The sequence below is a fragment of the Nomascus leucogenys genome, chromosome 16 (assembly GCF_006542625.1).
Source record: "Nomascus leucogenys isolate Asia chromosome 16, Asia_NLE_v1, whole genome shotgun sequence".
Classification (NCBI taxonomy): domain Eukaryota; kingdom Metazoa; phylum Chordata; class Mammalia; order Primates; family Hylobatidae; genus Nomascus; species Nomascus leucogenys.
The window spans coordinates 82893361-82913790 of record NC_044396.1 but is presented as its reverse complement, the minus strand read 5'-3'; the positions used below and the strand labels follow the sequence as shown (position 1 = coordinate 82913790).

Genomic DNA, 20430 nt, shown 5'->3' with positions numbered 1-20430 from the left:
CAAGTCTCTGGTAACCATAATTTTACTATCTGCTTCTATGAGTTCGAAATTCTTAGACTCCACATATAAATGATAACATGCACTCTTGTCAACAATAGTAGGCCAACCAGTAGTGACCCTGTGCTCAATTTGCTTATAGGTAAAGTGAAATATATATATCATCTGTCTATATTAGTCAGCTCAGTTGGCCAACAACCAAAATACCACAGACTAGTATAAATACCAGAACTTTATTTCTCACAGTTCTGGAGGCTGGGAAGTCCCTGATCCAGATTCTAGCCTGGCTTATTTCATTAACATAATGTCATCCAGGTTCATCTACGTGGTAGCAAGTGGCAGGGTTTCCTTCTGTTTTAATGCTAAATAGTATTCCACTGTGTTCATATACCACATTTTCTTTTTTGTTCTTGTTTTTGTTTTGGTTTGGTTTTTTTATTATACTTTAAGTTTTAGGGTACATGTGCACAACGTGCAGGTTAGTTACATATGTATCCATGTGCCATGTTGGTGTGTTGCACCCATTAACTCATCATTTAACATTAGGTAAATCTCCTAATACTATCCCTCCCCCCTCCCCCCACCCCACAACAGGCCCCGGGGTGTGATATTCCCCTTCCAGTGTCCAAGTGTTCTCATTGTTCAATTCCCACCTATGAGTGAGAACATGCAGTGTTTGGTTTTTTGTCCTTGCGATAGTTTGCTGAGAGTGATGGTTTCCAGCTTCATCCATGTCCCTACAGAGGACATGAACTCATCATTCTTTATGGCTGCATAGTATTCCATGGTGTATAGGTGCCACATTTCTTAATCCAGTCTATCATTGTTGGACATTTGGGTTGGTTCCAAGTCTTTGCTATTGTGAATAGTGCCGTAATAAACATACATGTGCATGTGTCTTTATAGCAGCATGTTTTATAATCCTTTGGGTATATACCCAGTAATGGGATGGCTGGGTCAAATGGTATTTCTAGTTCTAGATCCCTGAGGAATCGCCACACTGACTTCCACAATGGTTGAACTAGTTTACAGTCCCACCAACAGTGTAAAAGTGTTCCTATTTCTCCACATCCTCTTCAGCACCTGTTGCTTCCTGACTTTTGAATGATGGCCATTCTAACTGGTGTGACATGGTATCTCACTGTGGTTTTGATTTGCATTTCTCTGATGGCCAGTGATGATGAGCATTTTTTCATGTGTTTTTTGGCTGCATAAATGTCTTCTTTTGAGAAGTGTCTGTTCATATCCTTCACCCACTTGTTGATGGGGTTGTTTGTTTTTTTCCTGTAAATTTGTTTGAGTTCATTGTAGGTTCTGGATATTAGCCCTTTGTTAGATGGGTAGATTGCAAAAATTTTCTCTCATTCTCTAGGTTGCCTGTTCACTCTGATGGTAGTTTCTTTTGCTGTGCAGAAGCTCTTTAGTTTAATTAGATCCCATTTGTCAATTTTGGCTTTTGTTGCCATTGCTTTTGGTGTTTTGGACATGAAGTCCTTGCCCATGCCTATGTCCTGCATGGTATTGCCTAGGTTTTCTTGTAGGATTTTAATGGTTTTAGGTCTAACATGTAAGTCTTTAATCCATCTTGAATTAATTTTTGTATAAGGTGTAAGGAAGGGATCCAGTTTCAGCTTTCTACATATGGCTAGCCAGTTTTCCCAGCACCATTTATTAAATAGGGAATCCTTTCCCCATTTCTTGTTTTTGTCAGGTTTGTCAAAGATCAGATAGTTGTAGATATGCAGCACTATTTCTGAGGGCACTGTTCTGTTTTCTTTATCCATTTATCCACTGAAGAATACTTTCAGATTGCTCTCTCATGTTCATTGCAGCATTATTCACAATAGCCAGGATATAAGAGTTCTTTATAAACTTTAGATACTAATGTCTAATTTACATGTGTATCAAGCATTTTATGTGCTTTATTTAATCTTCAGAGTAACATTCTGAAGAACAAAGGCTAAGAAAAGTTAGCAATTACCCAGGTTCACATGGCCAGTAAATAACAGATCTGTATTCAAACCTGGGTCTTTTTACTCCAAAGTCCACTTTTTAAGTACTGTGTGCACCTCTTTTAAATCATACTGAATAATGTTCCACTATATTCCAATGGTTCAAAGAAACTCAAAACATTTTCAAATTAGGTGAGATGGTTAGTGGCAATGGATATATCATGGCCATGTGAAAATGAACACAAAAGACGGCAAAGAGATGTATGAACAAAATAAGCCACCTTTAGAGTAAAAATAAAAGTAAAACCATCTACAATTCATGGAATTAAAGGCAGACATAACATTAATGGAATAAGCTGGGTCTTTGGCTTCAAATCTAGACTCCGTTGCATATGCAAAGTCATATGAATTTGAGGGGAGACAATTCATTTCATAGCATTGCCCTAGAGCTGCTGTGAGGCTGTTATTTGCCTGGCACATAGCAGGTACTCAATATATGTTGATTCCTATTCCCTCTCTCCTTCTTATGAGAGAAGCTTAGTTCTGGATTCTGTTTGGAGGTCTTTAGGAGGAGTTTGTAGTCAAATTAACTAAGATCATGAAAGTAAATGTAACTCCAAGTTCATTGCTGCTGGTGATCAAGTGTTTTTTCAGCCTTTTCCTGACTTGAGAACAATCATTGGCTAGTCTTCTATTGCCTTACTCTTTGCTATCAATGGAATTAAATTAATAAAAAATGAAGGAATTCAGCCAGCCTTCCATCTCAGCTGTATTATAAATCTACAGGTCGATATTCACTCAGTATTGAGTTGGCAGTCATAGGCTACTGACACTATTTGGATTTAACCAACATTTTAGGAGCTCACAATAGTTCAAGAATAGTTTTGCTGGTTGTTCCTATACATTAGATATCTGGGGAAAACAGACAAAATGTAAAAGGTAGCACAGAAAACCCTGGACACAACAACCTGGCTGCATCTCCATTGGGATGGCCCTGAATACTTCACACTGGCATCTCTCAATCTGCTCATTAAACTCCCTGCCCCACAACAACCCTCTGATTCAGTTCATGATGCCCAGCCCAAAACAGGAGAGGCACCCTCACCCCTAACATCTTAGCAGTCACTAGAGACCCATCTTCCTCAGCATTTCTTGTAGGGAAGCACTATATCTCAATACTTGTGAGTACAAGTTTAGGACTTAAACCAACTGAATAGAAATCCCAGCTGTTCCATCAACCAGATATGTGATCTTGATCAAATTAATTTAAAATGATTTAACTTCTCTAAGCCCTGTTTTTCTCATCAGTAAGGAGGGAATAATAATAGTTCCTATGCTGTAGAACTATAAAGAGAAATAGGTGTGATAATAGAAGCTTAGCACAGGTCTGGCATATGATAAGCATTTGATATGTGCTAATGTTTGGTATTAGACATACCCCTCCACACCACAAATGCTGCCATTCTGGAAAGATCCTCACTCTCATCTCTGGACTGATATCCTCTAACTGATCTCTTAAACTCCACTTCTCAATTCCCCCTCCTCAAAGCCATGTGGTCAACTCATATTCTTTCTAAAAACCCTTTAAGAGATTCTTATTACCTCTAAGAAGTTTAATTTTCAAGCCAGTTTACTTAGGATTTTAAATCTCTCCTTCATCTGGACCACACTGACTCCTTACTACACAGGTCAACATTTATAGACTGTATTTGAACCATGGGAAATCACATGTCTTTTCTCAAATGAGCTTCTGCACATATATCCCCCTGCCTGATATGTCCATCTCCCTGACTGATTCCAACCTATCATTCTCTAGACCCAATTTAAGGACTCTTTCCTTGGCAAAACCATCTTTGACCATTCCTCATTTTCTAATCTGTGTACATAAGTGTTTATTATTGCATTTGCCTCACTGTGTTGAAGTAATTAATTTTCATGTCTTCCTCTTCCATTAAAACAGAAAATTTTGAAGACAAGGACCATTACTCATGTTCACATAGTAAGCACTTAGGGTTATCTGGCAAGGTGTCCAATTAAATATTTGCAGAATGAAATATTAAATGATTGAGTGACTGGAAGAAGCATTAGCTCATTTGGAATCATATCACATCATTGATTCACAGTAAGCCAACTATCATTCACAACTCTTAAGATTTTTTCTCATTATTGCCCTTATAATATGTGCTCCTCAGTCTATAAGCACAATTTGCTTTTGGATTTGTGTTATACTTCACATTTAATGTGGTTTTTTCTATTTGCCCAAGCCTTCTGGCTTGTTCCAAAGCATTTAGTGTTTTTGTCCTCTCATAGTCTTTATTACGTATGTATTCTAACTGATCATCGGAAGATACTATTTCCACACTACCTACGTCTTGTTGACTTCTTAAAACATAGGCAAAATACTGGAATGCATTAATGCATTGTAATTCAGGTTAGAAAACCTAGAATTGAGTTCTGGCACCTGTTTCTACTCATCAGTGGGCATGTTTTTAATTCAGGGAGGCAACAAAGTAGACTTAATAAGAGCATCAGTTTTGCTGGTTCTAGCAGCACCTTGTAGGTGATGTGCTGTGAGGGAGTCTCCCTCACAAACCCACCCTCTTTTTAGTCTAAAGTTTGGAAGAGGCAATGACAGTGAAGCAGCTATGTTGTCTGGGGTAGATACCCAAGGTTCATCATCTCATGCCAGGAAAATTTAGGATATGGACACACATGAGGGGTTTAGGAGTGGAGATTTAATAGGCAAAAGAAAGAGAAAGGAAAACAGCTCTCTCTCTCTATTGAGAGAGAGGGGACTCCTGAGAGGAAAGAAAGGTCAGGGGCAGATGCATCAGATTTTATAGTCAGGTTTGAGGAGACAGTGTCTGATTTACATAGCGCTCACAGATTGATTCAATCAGGTATGACATCATATCATGTGGGGAAAGCTGACCCCTCCACCCTAATATTATTATGAAAACGGGCTTTCCAGTTGACTGGTACCATCTTGTCTGCTCCTTACTGTACACGTGGCTGACAAAGAGAAGGGAAGATGGAGCCACCATGTTGAACATGATTGTCACAATGTCAGCATCTATGTCTGCATCTTGATTTTACAGGCTTTCCTTTGTTAGAAAGGAAAATAATTTGGGACTGCTTTTCATTAAAAGGAAAACCTTACTGAAGACTTCCATGCCCTCACTATCTGCCTAAGTAATTTCTCTTTAACTCCTGTATCATTCCTCCCTCTGGATTGGTAACCCTAAGTGCTGTTAGGGGTGTTGGATGACAAAGCTTTCTGGCCACTTCCTGTTGAAAAGGGCATTGTGTGAAGAACAGCAGCTAGGACTCCTCCTGGGGTAAATCTAAGGGTCCTTGGAAGAAAGGCATGTTCATGCATGGTTCTGTCTGCAGCACCATTTGGAGTTTGATTGCTGTCAGCCATTCCAATGGGTTGTAACACTGGTTTACCTCCACCAGATGTTGCTGAAATGTTAATATAGAAGTAATATTCCTTTTAGGATAAGTGGCATTGGATTTGGGTGGCTAGAGTAACTTTAGTGTTAACCTTGGCTAAATCTTTCCTGCAATTATTAATCCTTTCATGACTACCATAGACCATCTAAGACATGCTTAAAATTTCCAACTTGTCCCAAACATCCTTCTTTTTGAACAACCAACTATTCTTTTCAGGACAAGTATTTACCTTCCTTATATTCCTTTCATGACTTCTATAAACCATCTACGACATGTTTAAACCTTCTGACTTGTCCTAAACATCCTTCTTTTAAACAACCAACTATTGTCTTTAGAACAAGTATTTATCATACAAGATCCTTTCTTACGTAACATCTCTTTCCTTTATAAACTTATTCTCATAGTCAGGGTGTGACATATTACCAAACCCAGTAAGAATTTTACAGTTCACAGTCCAAAACAAAGATGATACCAGCCCCTTCCTAAGATATACTTCCCTCTTGCCTGGGGACCAGACTAAAAACTAGCCACAAGATTAGAAACTATGGCTTAGGAGTCACACAGCTAGAGGCTACAAGATTTTGACCCTCTCTAAACTGCTTTCAAGATCGGTGCTTAAGATATTTTATAAACCCTGCCCTTGATGGATCAGCTTGTCTACCCAGATCTATAAACTGGCTTATCCAGGCACCGTGTTGAATGTGCCACCCGTGGTTGCAGGCATGACCTCGGCCATGGAACCAGAGGAACTAGGTAATTGGGATTTGTCACGCTCACCCATGCAACTCTAGTGCTCTGCCTGTGATTTCCCTTTGACTTCCTAGACTTTTGTGACCTGCCTGGCTCCCCCAGCCAAAAAGAAATGGATCTCAGGAGAAACTATGTGACATTTGCATTTGGGCAACTGTTGCACTTCCCTCCTTTATAAAGGAAGTGTGCTGGTCTGAGCTCTATATCCTGCCATTATCACCTGTGCTAAAGTGTTCACCCACCAAGAATGGTTCTGGTTAACCTCCAAACTTAAAAGCCCCTTACTAAGTAAGTACCATTCTAACTGGAGGCAGAATAGGTGCCTTAAAAGAATGTAGGGACCAAATGGCCATTTACCTACTGATGGGACAGTATCGAGACTAAAATTTGGTTTCAGAAGATATTTTACTCCTAATTGTTGAAGGCAGAATTTTCCCATTCACCAGAGCAGCATAAAGCCTGGTTTTTAGTAGAGGGGCACAAAAAGGGAGAATTGGGAAGCTAGGGTGTTTCAGAAAACGACCAACAATCTGCCTCATGGAAAGGATCCTTATTCCACTAGGTGGCGCTGTTAACCTTGAAATGCCACGTGCTTTTCAGACCAAGGGCAGAGAGAGACCTGGAAATGCCATGTGCTCTCCAGGCCAAGGGCAGAGAGACCTGGAAATGCCATGTGCTCTCCAGACCAAGGGCAGAGAGTGACTTGGAAGTACCATGTGCCCTCCAGACCAAGGGCAGAGAGAGACACTCACTATGGGTGGGGGGGACCCTCTGTTCCTCAGAAATCACAAGTATGCCTTCCCTTGAGCTATATGCCCAGTTACTATGACATTCCCTAATCTTGCCAAACAAGATTACTTTTGTAAAATTTCCCCCACATTACATACACAGAGAGGATAGGAGATGTGGCTGTCTCAGGAAAGGAGGAAATTACAATAGGAAAGTTGGAGATCCTCTTGCCAACACCCCATCAGGGAGTTGGAGGCTGGGGTCAGTTCAGAAGCCTTTGGTTAACCCCGGGGGTTGTCCCCAGCTGGAAATCCTCAGTTGCTCCAGAACCTCTTCCAGCCCCACATGAAGGCTAAGTCCTCCTTGAAAGGAAGCTGGTTCGAACACAGCCAACATGCCCAGCAACCAGAATTCTCCATGTTCTCCCCAGTAAGCATCGTATCTGAGTCTTTAAGAGTGGCAGCAACACTAACCATATTTTTAACTGGCTTATGGATGCCTGTTATTGATTTGATTTTATTTAGTTCTAAAATAGAGGCCGAGAGCTCCAAAATGAAAGGACAGAGTTGGAGTCCACTCCTCGATTTGCCATTTCAATGAATGTTGTACCTTGGTATCCCAGATGAGGTCCCCAATATGAAGCAGCTACATTGTCTGGGGTAGATACCTGGGCTTGTCATCTTGTGCCAGGAAAATTTAGGACACAGACATACACAAGTGGTTTAGGAGTGGGGTTTAATAGACAAAAGAAAAAGGAAGAGAAAGGAAACTAGCTCTCTCTTTAGTGACAGAAGGGACTTCCAAGAGGAAAGACTGGCCAGCAGCAGATGTGCCGGATTTTATAGTCAGGTTTGAGGAGGTGGTGTCTGATTTACATAGGCTCACAGATTGGTTCCATCAGCTATGATGTTTACATAGAGCATGGGGAAAGCTGGCCGCCCCACCCTAATCTTATTATGCAAATGGGCTTTCCAGTTGACCAGTGCCATCTTGTCTGCTCCTTACTGTACACTTGGATGACAAAGAGAAGAGAAGATGGAGCCACCATCTTGAACATGATTGGCACAACTTGCCAGCATCTATGTCTGCAGCTGGATTTTACAGGCTGCCCTTGTTAGAAAGGAAAATAATTTGGGGATGCTCTTCATTAAAAGGGAAACCTTAATGAAGACTTCCATACCCTCACTATCTACCTAAGAAATGTCTTCTTAACTCCTAGATCAACAGTATTCATACTACTCCTCTGCTTCCAGCAGAACATCAAGACATATATTTTAATTCAACAAAACATCTTTTTTTTATACTTTAAGTTCTAGGGTACATGTGCACAATGTGCAGGTTTGTTACATATGTTTACATGTGCTGTGTCGGTTTGCTGCACCCATTAACTCGTCATTTACATTAGGTATTTCTCCTAATGCTATCCCTCCCCCAACGCCCCACCCCATGACAGGCCCTGGTGTGTGATGTTCAACAAAATATCTTAAGATCTACTGTGCACCTGTTGTTACAAAGAAGATGCTTACAAAAGCAACAAATACCACCTCTGCCTTTTGTTTTGGTATCTAGCTGCCTCCCACCCCATCCCACCCCACACACCCACAGCTTTATTCATGACACTGCTGTTTCTGCTTTCTGGCATCTGGAGGCTAAACAGCATGTGTAGGGGCTTCTCAGAGGTCTCCAGGCTGTAGATAAGCCATGGTTACCAAAATAATCATTGCACGATTATACCAATAATGTTAGATGTTGAAGGCATTTCAGACATAAAATGTACTACCAGATGAGACATAAAACTTACTACCATTCTCATGAATGAGAATGAGTTAGAACAGATAGTATCTAGGAAAAACTCTTATCTAAAAGCATTTGGAGGGAATTAAAGAAAATTGGCACTGGCAGAAATCTAGAAGCCATGTGGTGGGGAAAAGATTTTTTCTGACCTAAAATTGTTTCAGTTTGATCCCCATGTATTTATTACATTGGAAAGATTCATTTGTCCACACAGTCCTCATAAATAACCAGAATTGTAAAGACTGATGGTAGTAGCCATATATAAATTTTCTCTCATACATATACAATACTTAATAGTTCACATCTCTTTCTAATTTATCATCTCATTTAAACATCCTAATAACTTTTTGATGTGAGTGCCATCTTCCTCTTTTCAAAAGTAGGAAGATTCAGTCTTCTTTTAATGATAGGGAAACTATGAACTACTAGTACATGACAAAGCCAGTTCTGGAATGCAATTCTTTATTCCAACCATGTTCAATGTACTTTTCACTGAACCATTTCCAGTTCTACTCTCACGTTTATACAAGAATATTCATCAAAGTGAAAATAACCCTAGGAGGTCTCCAACTTTGTTGCCATGCCCAGTGCTGTGGCTGAAAGATCCTGGGGATGTAGCCCTCCAGGATAACTTCAGTCCAGGCAGCTGAGTCTCTTTAGTGTCTCAGGATGACTGCCTGTGTGGCCACTATGTTGAAGGATCAATAATGGGGCAGAGAGACAGAAAGACCAGGCGTATAGGCAGGACACAGCAAAGAGGTTAGCCACATTCTTCAAGGATGATTCAAGATTTCCATCCTCAAGTGCCTCATCAGTGACCATACTGTTGCAGAAAACAATGTCTGCATAAAGACACATCAGACTTTTTAGAAGCAGAACTGATCTTCTCTAGGCCCAGCCTTAAAACAGGAACTTTTCCAGGTTTATGATGGAAACTACTTCACTTGGGCCAAGTGTACCTCATCAGTCTCAGTTACACAACACAAAATATGAATACAAATCATAGAGCACAGTATACTTGAACTTGGGCACACTTCCCATTCATCATCTTCAGCCTTTCAAGGCAAATGCTACATTTCCAAATTCAGTGCCACAAAAGTAGAATTAAGATAAGTGATGCAGATCTTGCTACCCAATCATGAAAACAGACACCTGCAACATTTCAGTGTTGTATAACACGTCAGTCCTTCCTACAGAGAGGGGTTGGTTAATAGATACAAAATTCAACTAGATAAGAGGAATATGTTTAGTGTTCTACAGCACTGCAGGGTGACTATAATTGACAATAATTTATTGTATATTTTTAAATAGCTAGAAGGGAGGATTTTGAATGTTCACAAAGAAATGATAAATATTTGAGGTAGTGAATATGCTAATTAACCTGCTTTGATCATTACACATAGTACACATGTATTGAAACATCACTCTGTGCCCTATAAATATGTACAATTATTACACATCAACTAAAAATAAAATTAAAAAGAATCAAGAAGGTTTTGGGATGCACAAAAGGATTTTAACCAACGAGAAGTTGGGCTAGTTCAAAAGAACACTGTCTGCTACAACTAAAGGACTAGATGGGGACAAGAATGGATGCAGAAAGACTATTTGGGAGGCAACTGCAATGGCCAGCTTCACGGACATGTGGCCTGTGCATTCACGTAGAGCTCTGCACTCAGAAGGGCCTTGCTTTGTTTAATGCCCTGCTTTCACCATCTTGAAAGTCTCTAAAAAAAAATTTCAAGAAACCCCTGCATTTTCATTTTACAGTGGGTCCACAAATTATTGAACCAGTTCTAGCTATTGCACTAGTCCACATGAAACAGCAGGGTCAATAGGAGGAATGAACAACCAGGAAATAATCCACATGTAGAGTCAAAGCCAAATAACATTTGTCCAACATCACATGACCTTCGTGAATTCGTCCGTGTATCCTTTCAATACACATTACATTGTTTTCTGTGGGTTTTTACTAGGCCCTGCAGGTTCATAGATGAATAAGGCATTATTTTTATCCTTTAGGACCTTAAGGGCAAGCAATAATAAGTAGGAAAATAGAGGAGGGCATTGTAGCTACTGAAAAATATCACTGAGATCTGTATTGATAGCTGGTCTTCACTGTTCGCTAGCTAATTAAGTTAAATTTTTTAACATCTCAGTCTTGGATTTTTTTCTAGAATGGGGATAATAGTATCTTGATTGTTGATATGACAATTAAAGTAAGCAGAATATGTAAAGTGGTTATTAGAGTATGGCATAAAATTAGCACTTACAGTCATTATTATGACAACAGAATAAAAGATAAATTCAAGCTGAATGGTTTATTATGAGTGTCATAGAAGCAACTGGGAACTAATAATAAACTAAAAATTCGGGGTCAAATGTGCTATAATGAACATGCTGAATTTGGTGCCTAAGACATGAGTTCTTATCCTGGCTCTGACACAAATGAGCTGTGTGACCTTGGGAAAATGACTACTCCTCCGTGGGCCTTAGTCTCTACCTGTAAAATAAAAGGCTTCAAGGGATATTACATTATGTGTGGTGCACATAATATGAATTAGAATAAATATGCTAAGTGCACAAAAGGTACTTAATTACTTGAAATTATCTTCATAATTTTTACTAAGTCTGAAGTAGCTTACAAAACAGTATGAGAGCTATGCAATCCTAAATTTGTAAACATACTTTTTTGTAAGGGGTAAAAGGAAATGACATTTAGTTAACTCCAAAATTTTAACCATTGTCTTCTCTGGGTGGTAGGCTTAAGGACAATTTTTATTCTGTTATATGTGCATCTTTATTAGTTTCCAAACTCACTATAATTAGCATAAATATTTCTGTAATGAATAACACTCAAATATTAATTTTTGTGATACATCAGATAAGATGATCTCTAAAGATTGTTATAGCCCTGAAAATTACATTATGCTACATGCATTTTCACTTAAGAATGTTCCTTTCTATTAGCATAAAGAGATGATAGTATTAACTCAGTGATTTTAATACAAATAAATTAGTTCAACATGTTCTTGGTTTTAAGACTCTGACAACCAATATTAAGCAAAGCATTATAAAACAGTACAGATTTCAGCCATTTGGCTCTCTTTGGGAGTTCTTTAAGGAATTATTGGAACTACAAAAAAAAAAAAACTTTCTAATTTCAAACCACAGTTCTTTTGGGATGCTCCTCAGCCTGGCTGACTTACTATGCATATTCTGCAGTCTATGCTCAGGCTGTTTTTTCCATCTGCAATAAGTGAATGACTCAAAGATTGTTCATAATTTTCTTTTACTTTTTCTTCTGAGTTTTGTCTAGTCATCTTTCTATTTTTGGTCAATCACTGCTTTCAAAATAATTCAAGAGGTATTTGTGTTTTCTCTTGAAAATGTGTTTCAAATGATAAATTTCTGGGCTTAAAGTCTTCTGTATGGCAAAGCAAAGGATATCCAAAGTGCCAGGCAGAGCAGGGATTTGAGAAGAAGTCACAAGAAGGAGCTGGATGTAGAACATGCTCATTCAAACTAAGCAATGTGAACGAGTGACTTTATAAAGCTCCACCACCACGAGCAAGATGATGTGCCAGGTGCTTCACAGGGTGGCAAGGGGGAAATGTGGGCCAGGCACTGTGCCAAGCACATTACCATGATTAATTCATTTAATCCTTGCAATTAGAGAGGTAAACACTATTAGATACATTCAGCTGAGGCTCAGAGATGTTAAATGACTTTTCCAAGGTCAAACAACTGGTCAGTAGAAAAGCTGACATTGGAACCTGGATCTTCATGAGTCCAAACCTCATGTCTTTAATCTTTTTTCAGGGGTCCACAAACTTCAGAGGCTAGAGAATTAAGTGACATGAAAGAATAAAAGGATGGTACTGGAATGTGTCTATGTCCTCAAAATAAGCCTGATGGTGATGGTGGATGGCCGGAAGGATGGAACAAAGGATGGATGGATGGATTGATGGATGGATGGATGGATGGATGCATGGATGGATGAATTCATGGATTCGTGGATTCATGGATTCATGAATGGATGGATGACTCCTCAGCTCTAAAATGCAGGATGACAATGTGTGGCTCACAGTCCAGCCCTCTTCACTTTAGCACTCACAGTGGACAGCTCTGTTAGCACTCTTTCCTCCTGAGTCTACATATGGCTTCAAACATGATATATGACATTTACTTTTTATCCCCATACTAGAGACCTATAAACCACCTAGCTAAGCAAAATAGATGTCCTGTACCTAGAGAACCCATCCCACTTTTTCCTTGTGAAGTCTTATCTTTTAGGATTCAGCTCTTCAGCCTTCCCTGAACACCCAGCCTGGGTTGCTTTTTTTTCCCGTGTATTCCCATGGCAACAAGGATGTATCCTTTCCACAGAGTTTATCATATTATAAAATTATCTGTGTATTTGATTATTTCTCTTACTTAATGTTTGGAGGACAAAGACAACATGCCTTCTTCATCTCGATATCCCAGAATATTATGCCTGGCACACAGTAGATGCTCAATAATTATGTGCTTCTCTGGATCTATAGAAGCATAATAATTAGTATCATCTATTGTTAGCATCTTTTCTCCAAAGTATTCACAGATTTGACTCTTGTCCCAGCCCACAGAGTTATTTGGTCCTCTTAATCCTCATATGCAAAATACCTCCCTAAGAATGTACATTTTCACTCCTAAGTCTAAATCCTTGTCCAATCCTGATGAGTTGAACTGTGCCTGGCCCAGTATAAGCTGGAAAGGTTTCTTAGCATAAAGCTAGATTCCATCTTCACATGGATTTTATGATAGGAAAGTATAAAGGCTATTTAAAATCTATAAAATGTGTTCTGCACATAGAAAACATTATTATTAATGTGAGTGTACCATCTAGATGCTAGACTCTAGAATCTCTTTCACCATATGTGTTCTGGGTCACCTCATACCCTTGGGGGTCAATTGATTTTTGAATGCCAATGTGCAAACCCTTCGAGCAGCCACTATCACATAATAGGTGCTAAAAAGATGTGTGTTTTTTTCGTTTTATACCACTCCTTTCTGAACCTCAGTTTTCTCATGGGTCTCCTTGAAGTCCCCCCATGGTTATCAGTGCCTTTTTTCTTCCAACAGAGATTTCCTGGGGACCAAGGAGGCATCGCTGCTACTGATGGCCATGTTCCTCCTGGCTGTGTTCTACCATGGACAGCAGGTAATCTAACATTTCGCTCTGACTGCTCTGTTACCTGACATTTCTTGTTGCCATCAAAGTGGCCTCTGATGCTCTTTGCAGCAAATAACTTTTAGCTGCCTGTGGCAAGTTGTGGTTCTTAATGAATCAATTCCTAATAAAGACCACCTAATGAAAAACAAAGCTGGAGAAGATCTGGTAAACAATGTGGTTTTAATGACCTTTGGATATATCGCTTTCAAAAAATCATCCTAGTGAAAGAGCTTTCAATTTCTGCCTAAGACAAACTGGGATCCCTCCCAATTCTGTTGCCTGGATGAAATTATTACTACAAAAGTTGTGTGCTATATTAGGTAAACATTTGGGTTCAGCTGAGCCTGGATTCTAATCACAGTTCTTACTCTCAGCAGTGTATGATCTTGGGCAAGTTACTTATCTCCATGAGCCTCAGTTTCCTCAACTCTAAAATAAATCAGTAACACCTAAATAGGACTGTCTTGAGGAAGCATTGGAGATCATTGTGTGTAGAATTCTGTGCACTGACTTGCATAGTTTATAATAAAGACTTCATTACAGACCTGTCCTAATTAGATAAAATGCCTGCCATATGGATTACGCTTTCCATGAGCCCCTACTCTTTACCAGAATCTCGAGTGGGCACTGTGGGCAGAACTGTACAAAATCCCAGCTCTGGTACAGTCTCCTGGAGTAGAGCTGACCCCAAATAATGCAAACACGTTATGTGTGGAACAGACTTGGCTAGGGACTTCGAGAAAGAAAATTATTCTTCATAGGAACATCTAGGCAGGATTCTCAAAGACCAGTAGGTCTTCTTCAGGTGGACTCCAACCCATGAACATTCATGACTTGGGGAGATTTTCACCCCCTGGTAGAAATCAGGCCCTGCCTCCCTCACCACCCTTCTCTGGATCTTGGTCCATCTTTCTGTGGTCTGTGTGTACTTCAAAAACCATAACCAGAAAAGGAGGAAAGCACAGCAAGGAGACTGTCATCCAGAGCAGAAATAGAAGCACATTGCTGGGAAATCACCATGGAAACGGAGGTAACGAACCCTGAGAAAACAGGGATGAAACAGCCCAAAACCCCAAGAACACAGAGACACGTATTTAAAGTTCCTTGTAATAAAGGGGATTGTACAGTGTAGTCAAGAAAAAAATAGATAATATTAAAACTTGGCAAGTGAAGGAAATTAATAAAGAATTAATATTTATTGAGTTCCTACTATGTGCCTAGCACTTTCTCTCTATTCTCATTTAATCCTGTCAACAACCTGGAATGGAAGTTATTATTACTCCTGTTTTATGGACGATGAAAGTAAGGCTATTCAGCTAGTAAGTAGGAGGACTAGAATTCAAATCCTGATCTGTCTTCAAAGCCTACCTTTTCTACTTCACTGGGCTGATCAGAGCAGAACAAAGATGCTGTCTGCATACGAACACAGTGACCCAGGGCACCGCATCTTGCAATATGCTTTGACTCGTTTTCCCATTTTGGCTGAAATTATGATGAAACACTAGGCCAAATGTCAAAGTCTAGCCATTTCTAGAATTCCTGTTTTTAGGTCTTTCCAGCTATCTGTGAGGACTGGGGTCTTGTCTTCTGCTACTTGACAGCTTTCATTTCTAGGGGAGAGTGCCTTAGTCTGACACACAAATGACAATCCATTTCCAGCTTTAGACAAGGCCATCATCCCACAGACAAACATATGCTCACTCAATTACACAGGTTTTAAATGGACAAGTGAGAAATCCCTGGAAATAGCTGAGAGAACAGGTTCTGGGTAAGGGTCGTCATTCCATAAAAAGGAGAATGGTTCTGTCTCTTCTGTGACCTTAGGGAATTACTTTGTGCCCTGTCAGTGCCTTCCTCAAATGGTACCCTAATAACATTCAGATTTGATTTATCCTACGCTCCATTTGTCCTGGGAAAGCAGATAACCTAATTGCATTAAGATTATAGGTAAAGTACGGGTATATAAGTATTTAGTGAGGGTCTGAGTGACTGGGTTTAAGTGACATCTGATATTTTTCCCTTTTATTTTTAACTTTCAAAGGGTTTTGAAATTATATAATCACATCTCATAACTATAGCAGTTACAAGTACAGGCTTTGGAATTGGGCAGATAGTATTAAAACCCCAACTCTGCCACTTAGTAGCTATGTGACTTTCAACAATTAACTTTCTGATTTTCAATTTCCTCACCTGTAAAATGGATATGATAATAACAAGTTCTACTTCATCGGGTTGTTAGAGTGTTATATGAGAATATAATTGTAATATACTTATCCCAGTGGCTCGCACATATAAATTTTCAAAATTGATAGCTGTTAATATTTTACTTTAAAAATAAGCTGATGACACAAACAAGGCAGGTATTGTTAGCCATCTGGTCCTAAGACAAGAACGGAGATTGAAGTCCCCTGAGGTCACAAAGCCTGTAAGAAACGCCAGACTGGAATGGGAATCCAAATGCTCGAACTCCTAGTCCCATTCTGTTTCCTTCAGGTGCCACTGCCTCCCTGTGATAGCGGCGGCTTTCTGCAGTGTTGTATCACTTCAAGTGTCTTCTATCTGTAGCATCGTTTTGGGTCCTGTTAATCTCCGATCAAGCCTGCCTACTCCTGGGCTTGCTCCCTGCTTCTACCGGTTTTCCCTTGCGACTCAGAGGCCCTCTATTTTTAATAGGGGCTGAATAATGCCCATTGATGCCTGGTATGCAGAAGCATCTGGTGGGGGCACGTGTAATTAAACATCTCCAGAGGGACGGAGGTGGTTACGTAACTAAATAATCGGAAATGTTTATCTTGCACATATGTGGAAACGACAGGCCAAACACTTCCTCCTCTGAGGCAGGTAAACATTCTCAACGTTGAATAGAGAGAGCAAACAATCGGGTGCCTCCCATCTGGTGCCTGATTCACTGGCAGCCCTGGAGGTTTAGGCTTTGCCCGGGCATCTTCGTTTTTAACAGAGGAAGCCACGCCTCCAAAAGGAGAAAGAGATTAATGAGGTCCTGTCTCCAGTAACTTCCAGGTGTGATAAAGGCAGGCACCTGAGATTGTGGGGCTCAGAAGGAAAGACTCAAGCCTTGGAACCAAATATTCTTGCTTGAGTCCTAGCAATTCCACTTCAAGAATTGGTGACCTTGAGAGACTCAACCTTCCAGGGCTGTCATTTCTTACAGTTTATTGATTGCATTCTCTAAGGTATTTAAGAGATTCCCCTGTCCTTTTTTTCTGTTTTGTTTTGTTTGTACTGCATTTCTGTCCAGAATCTTGGTGAGATTCAGGTTCAATGATTTCTGCAAAACATTTAATCTGTTGGTTTTACAGACTACAATTAGGGGGTGCATAATGTCTCCTTATCTTTTTGTGATGTTAGCAGCTGCTTATGATAATCGCCTATATTCACTTATTTTATACAGTGATATGCTAATCCTATCAGTCCTCCATAATTTATTAGCTGGAATACGTTACTAAAGAGAACCATCTCCTCACTATTTGTTACCTGGAAGTACAATTCATAAAGCAAAGATAAATGCTGAATCTTTTCCCTTTAAGTTTGTTTTCTATAAGTTTCCCCATAAGTTTTTTTCCCTAGCATCATTCAGAGGTGACCAATGAGGTTCTGGTTTTTAAGTGTCATTTTGAATTTATGCATTTTACCATATTCTCTGTGTTTCAATTCATTGCAATTATTAGTCTTATTAAGCTAAACGTGTCACATCTTTGACTAGTGGGAGCTCATTCAAGTTGGCTTTTGCATCATTTTGACATAACCCTGGTAGTCTCTGATAGACTCCTGGTTTCTCGTATTAAAAAATCTTCCAATAAAGTCATTTACTTAAAACAAGACATAATTAAAGGTACCTAAAATGTGGGCACCTCTGAAAAGAATGGGAATTTTTTTGTAGGAATTGATATTTAGAAACCACAATCTGGACACTGGGAGTTATTACTACTAAGTTTTCATTGTTTCTAGAACTTGATTTCAGTGCGCAGAGCTAGAAAATCTATACATCATGAGTTCACAGTGTGATACTTCCACTTCATAATGAGGACCACAAGCTTTTGACTTAACTTCATCAATCTTATATCTGCAGCTCCTTTTCTCTTCCCCCAAATTCCAGTTTTAATGACACCAACACAGTTACTCATTTACTTTATCTTGTGATTCACTATAATAGTCTAAGTATAATAATACAATTGTTACCACCTATAATATGGTTATTGTAAACAGTTTTGACATTCTTGTTGAGCTCTTTTTATCCTTAGGGTATTTCCCTCTGGCATTATGTCATCAAATTATTGTGCAAAAGAATATCTGATATAGTTCCTCTCTGTGTAGGCTCATTGTTTGTCTGCTTGGTTGTTTGTTTTTACAGAGTTTTTTGAGAATAGATTTAGTTTAATAATTAAGCAAAATATTGGAATGATTCTAAAGTTATTTACTTAAAACAAGACATAATTAAAGAAATTTAAATTCTATCCCTATTTTCCCACACCATTCCCTTCGTCATTTCATAGATTAAAATATAAACCATTTTATAAAATGTAAAATGGTTTATATGTTAATGTTTTAATAAATTAATTAAGAAGGCCCGGTGCGGTGGCTCACACCTGTAATCCCAGCACTTTAGGGGGCCGAGGCAGGTGGATCACAAGGTCAGGAGATCGAGACCATCCTGGCTAACACGGTGAAACCCCATCTCTACTAAAAAATACAAAAAAATTAGCCGGGCCTGGTGGCAGGCGCCTGTGGTCCCAGCTACTCGGGAGGCTGAGGCAGGAGAATGGTGTGAACCCAGGAGGCGGAGCTTGCAGTGAGCCGAGATCGTGCCACTGCACTCCAGCCTGGGCGACAGAGCAAGACTCCGTCTCAAAAAAAAAAAAATTAATTAAGAAATATGTGTGTGTGCATGTATGTGGATAGAGAGATCGATCTTCCTTAGATAAATGGTAGCATACTATATACACTTTTCTCCTCTTGGAGCCCAGTTCCTCAAAGTATAGAGAGATAGTCTTCATTTCTTTTTAATAGCTGCATCATGTTCAATGATATTTCTGTACTAAAGTTTATTCAGCCAACAAAATGAACATTTGGTTTGTTTTCAGCCTTTGTTATTAAAAATTCTGCTGAATGGATAACCTTGTGCATATGGTCTTTTCATACTTTTGCCATCCACTGAGACTTTAAAAATTTTTTAAAAAGAAAAGAAGCTATCTGAACTGTCTAAGCCCTTGAATTCAGGGCAGCTAACCATGTGTTTACCAGGGCAGCATATTGTTCATGTCAACAGTTAAAGACTGAAATAATGACATACCCAGAACTGCAGTAAAAATGGGCTGTGAGATCCTTTGGAAAGAACACTGTGCACCTTCTTATGAGAGGGGAGGCTAGGACAAGAGGGAACCAATGTGTATTGAGTGCCTACTATGTGCCATGTGTTTATCTATAACTTCCTGTAATGCCTATTCCACCCCTGCATGGTCACTGATGTTCACATCAATTTCAGAGACAAGGAAACTGAGATGAAGTAACTTGTCCAGGGTTAAAGTGTATAAATGTGGAACTAGAACTCTAAACTATATCTGTCTAGCAACTAAATCTGTAATCCTTTCACTAATGAGTTCATTCATTTATTCTATATTACCTAGTGGTTAACAACTCAGATTCTATATTCTGATTTTTGAATCAAGTTCAAATCCTGGCTTCCACTAACTCATGTGTGATCTCAGTCAAGTTACGAATTCATGTTTGCTTTGATTTTCTTATCTGTAAAATAAGAAATGATAATAATACCTTCCCATTAGGGCTATTACATGGACTAAAGGATTTAATATATGTATATTGTTTAAAACCATTCCTGGTATATGATAAGCATCATGTAAGTGTTAGCTAGTTTCATTATGATAACTTATTTAATGAGCCAACAAATATTAAGTGCCTGCCTTGTGCCAAACGTGTTACTACACAGTAAGTGTATTCATATCACCAGCTGTTGTACATAACAATACACCATAGACTGAGTGTATTAAACAACAGAAATTGATCTTCTCATGGTTCTGGAGGCTGAGAAGTCCAAGGTCAAGATCCGGAAGAGTTTGTTTTCTGATGAGGGCTCTTATCTGGCTTGCAGTGTCTAGCTACCTGCTTGCTATATCCCCACCTGGCCTTTTCTTAGTGTGTGCGTGTGGAGAGAGAAAGAGTGAGTGTTCTCATGTCCTTTCCTATAAGGGCAGTAATCTCATCCTGAGGGATACACCAGCATGACCTCATCCACCCTAATTACATCCCAAAGGTTCCATCTCTAAATGTCATCACACTGGGGGTTAGGGCTCCAATATATGAATTTGAGAGGGACACAGACATTCAGTCTGTAACAGTAGGGATGTAAATTCGAACAGATAGAAGTACCTCTGACCATATGATATGGTTTGGCTGTGTTCCCACCCAAATCTCACCTTGAATTATAATAATCCCCACATCAAGGGTGGGGCCAGGTGGAGATAACTGAAACATGGGGGCAGTTTCCCCCATACTGTTCTC

General features: G+C 39.4%; 1 protein-coding gene across 3 annotated transcripts in view; it reads left to right on the top strand.

Annotated features, from left to right (window-relative positions):
- ADCY8 (adenylate cyclase 8) overlaps nt 1-20430 on the top strand; it is a 271269-nt gene that overhangs the window by 213617 nt on the left and 37222 nt on the right. For all 3 annotated transcript variants that reach the window (XM_003256212.3, XM_030795007.1, XM_030795008.1), the window contains one exon: nt 13803-13881. In XM_003256212.3, coding sequence (XP_003256260.1) covers nt 13803-13881 — 79 coding nt within the window. The remainder of the gene's footprint in view (nt 1-13802; nt 13882-20430) is intronic.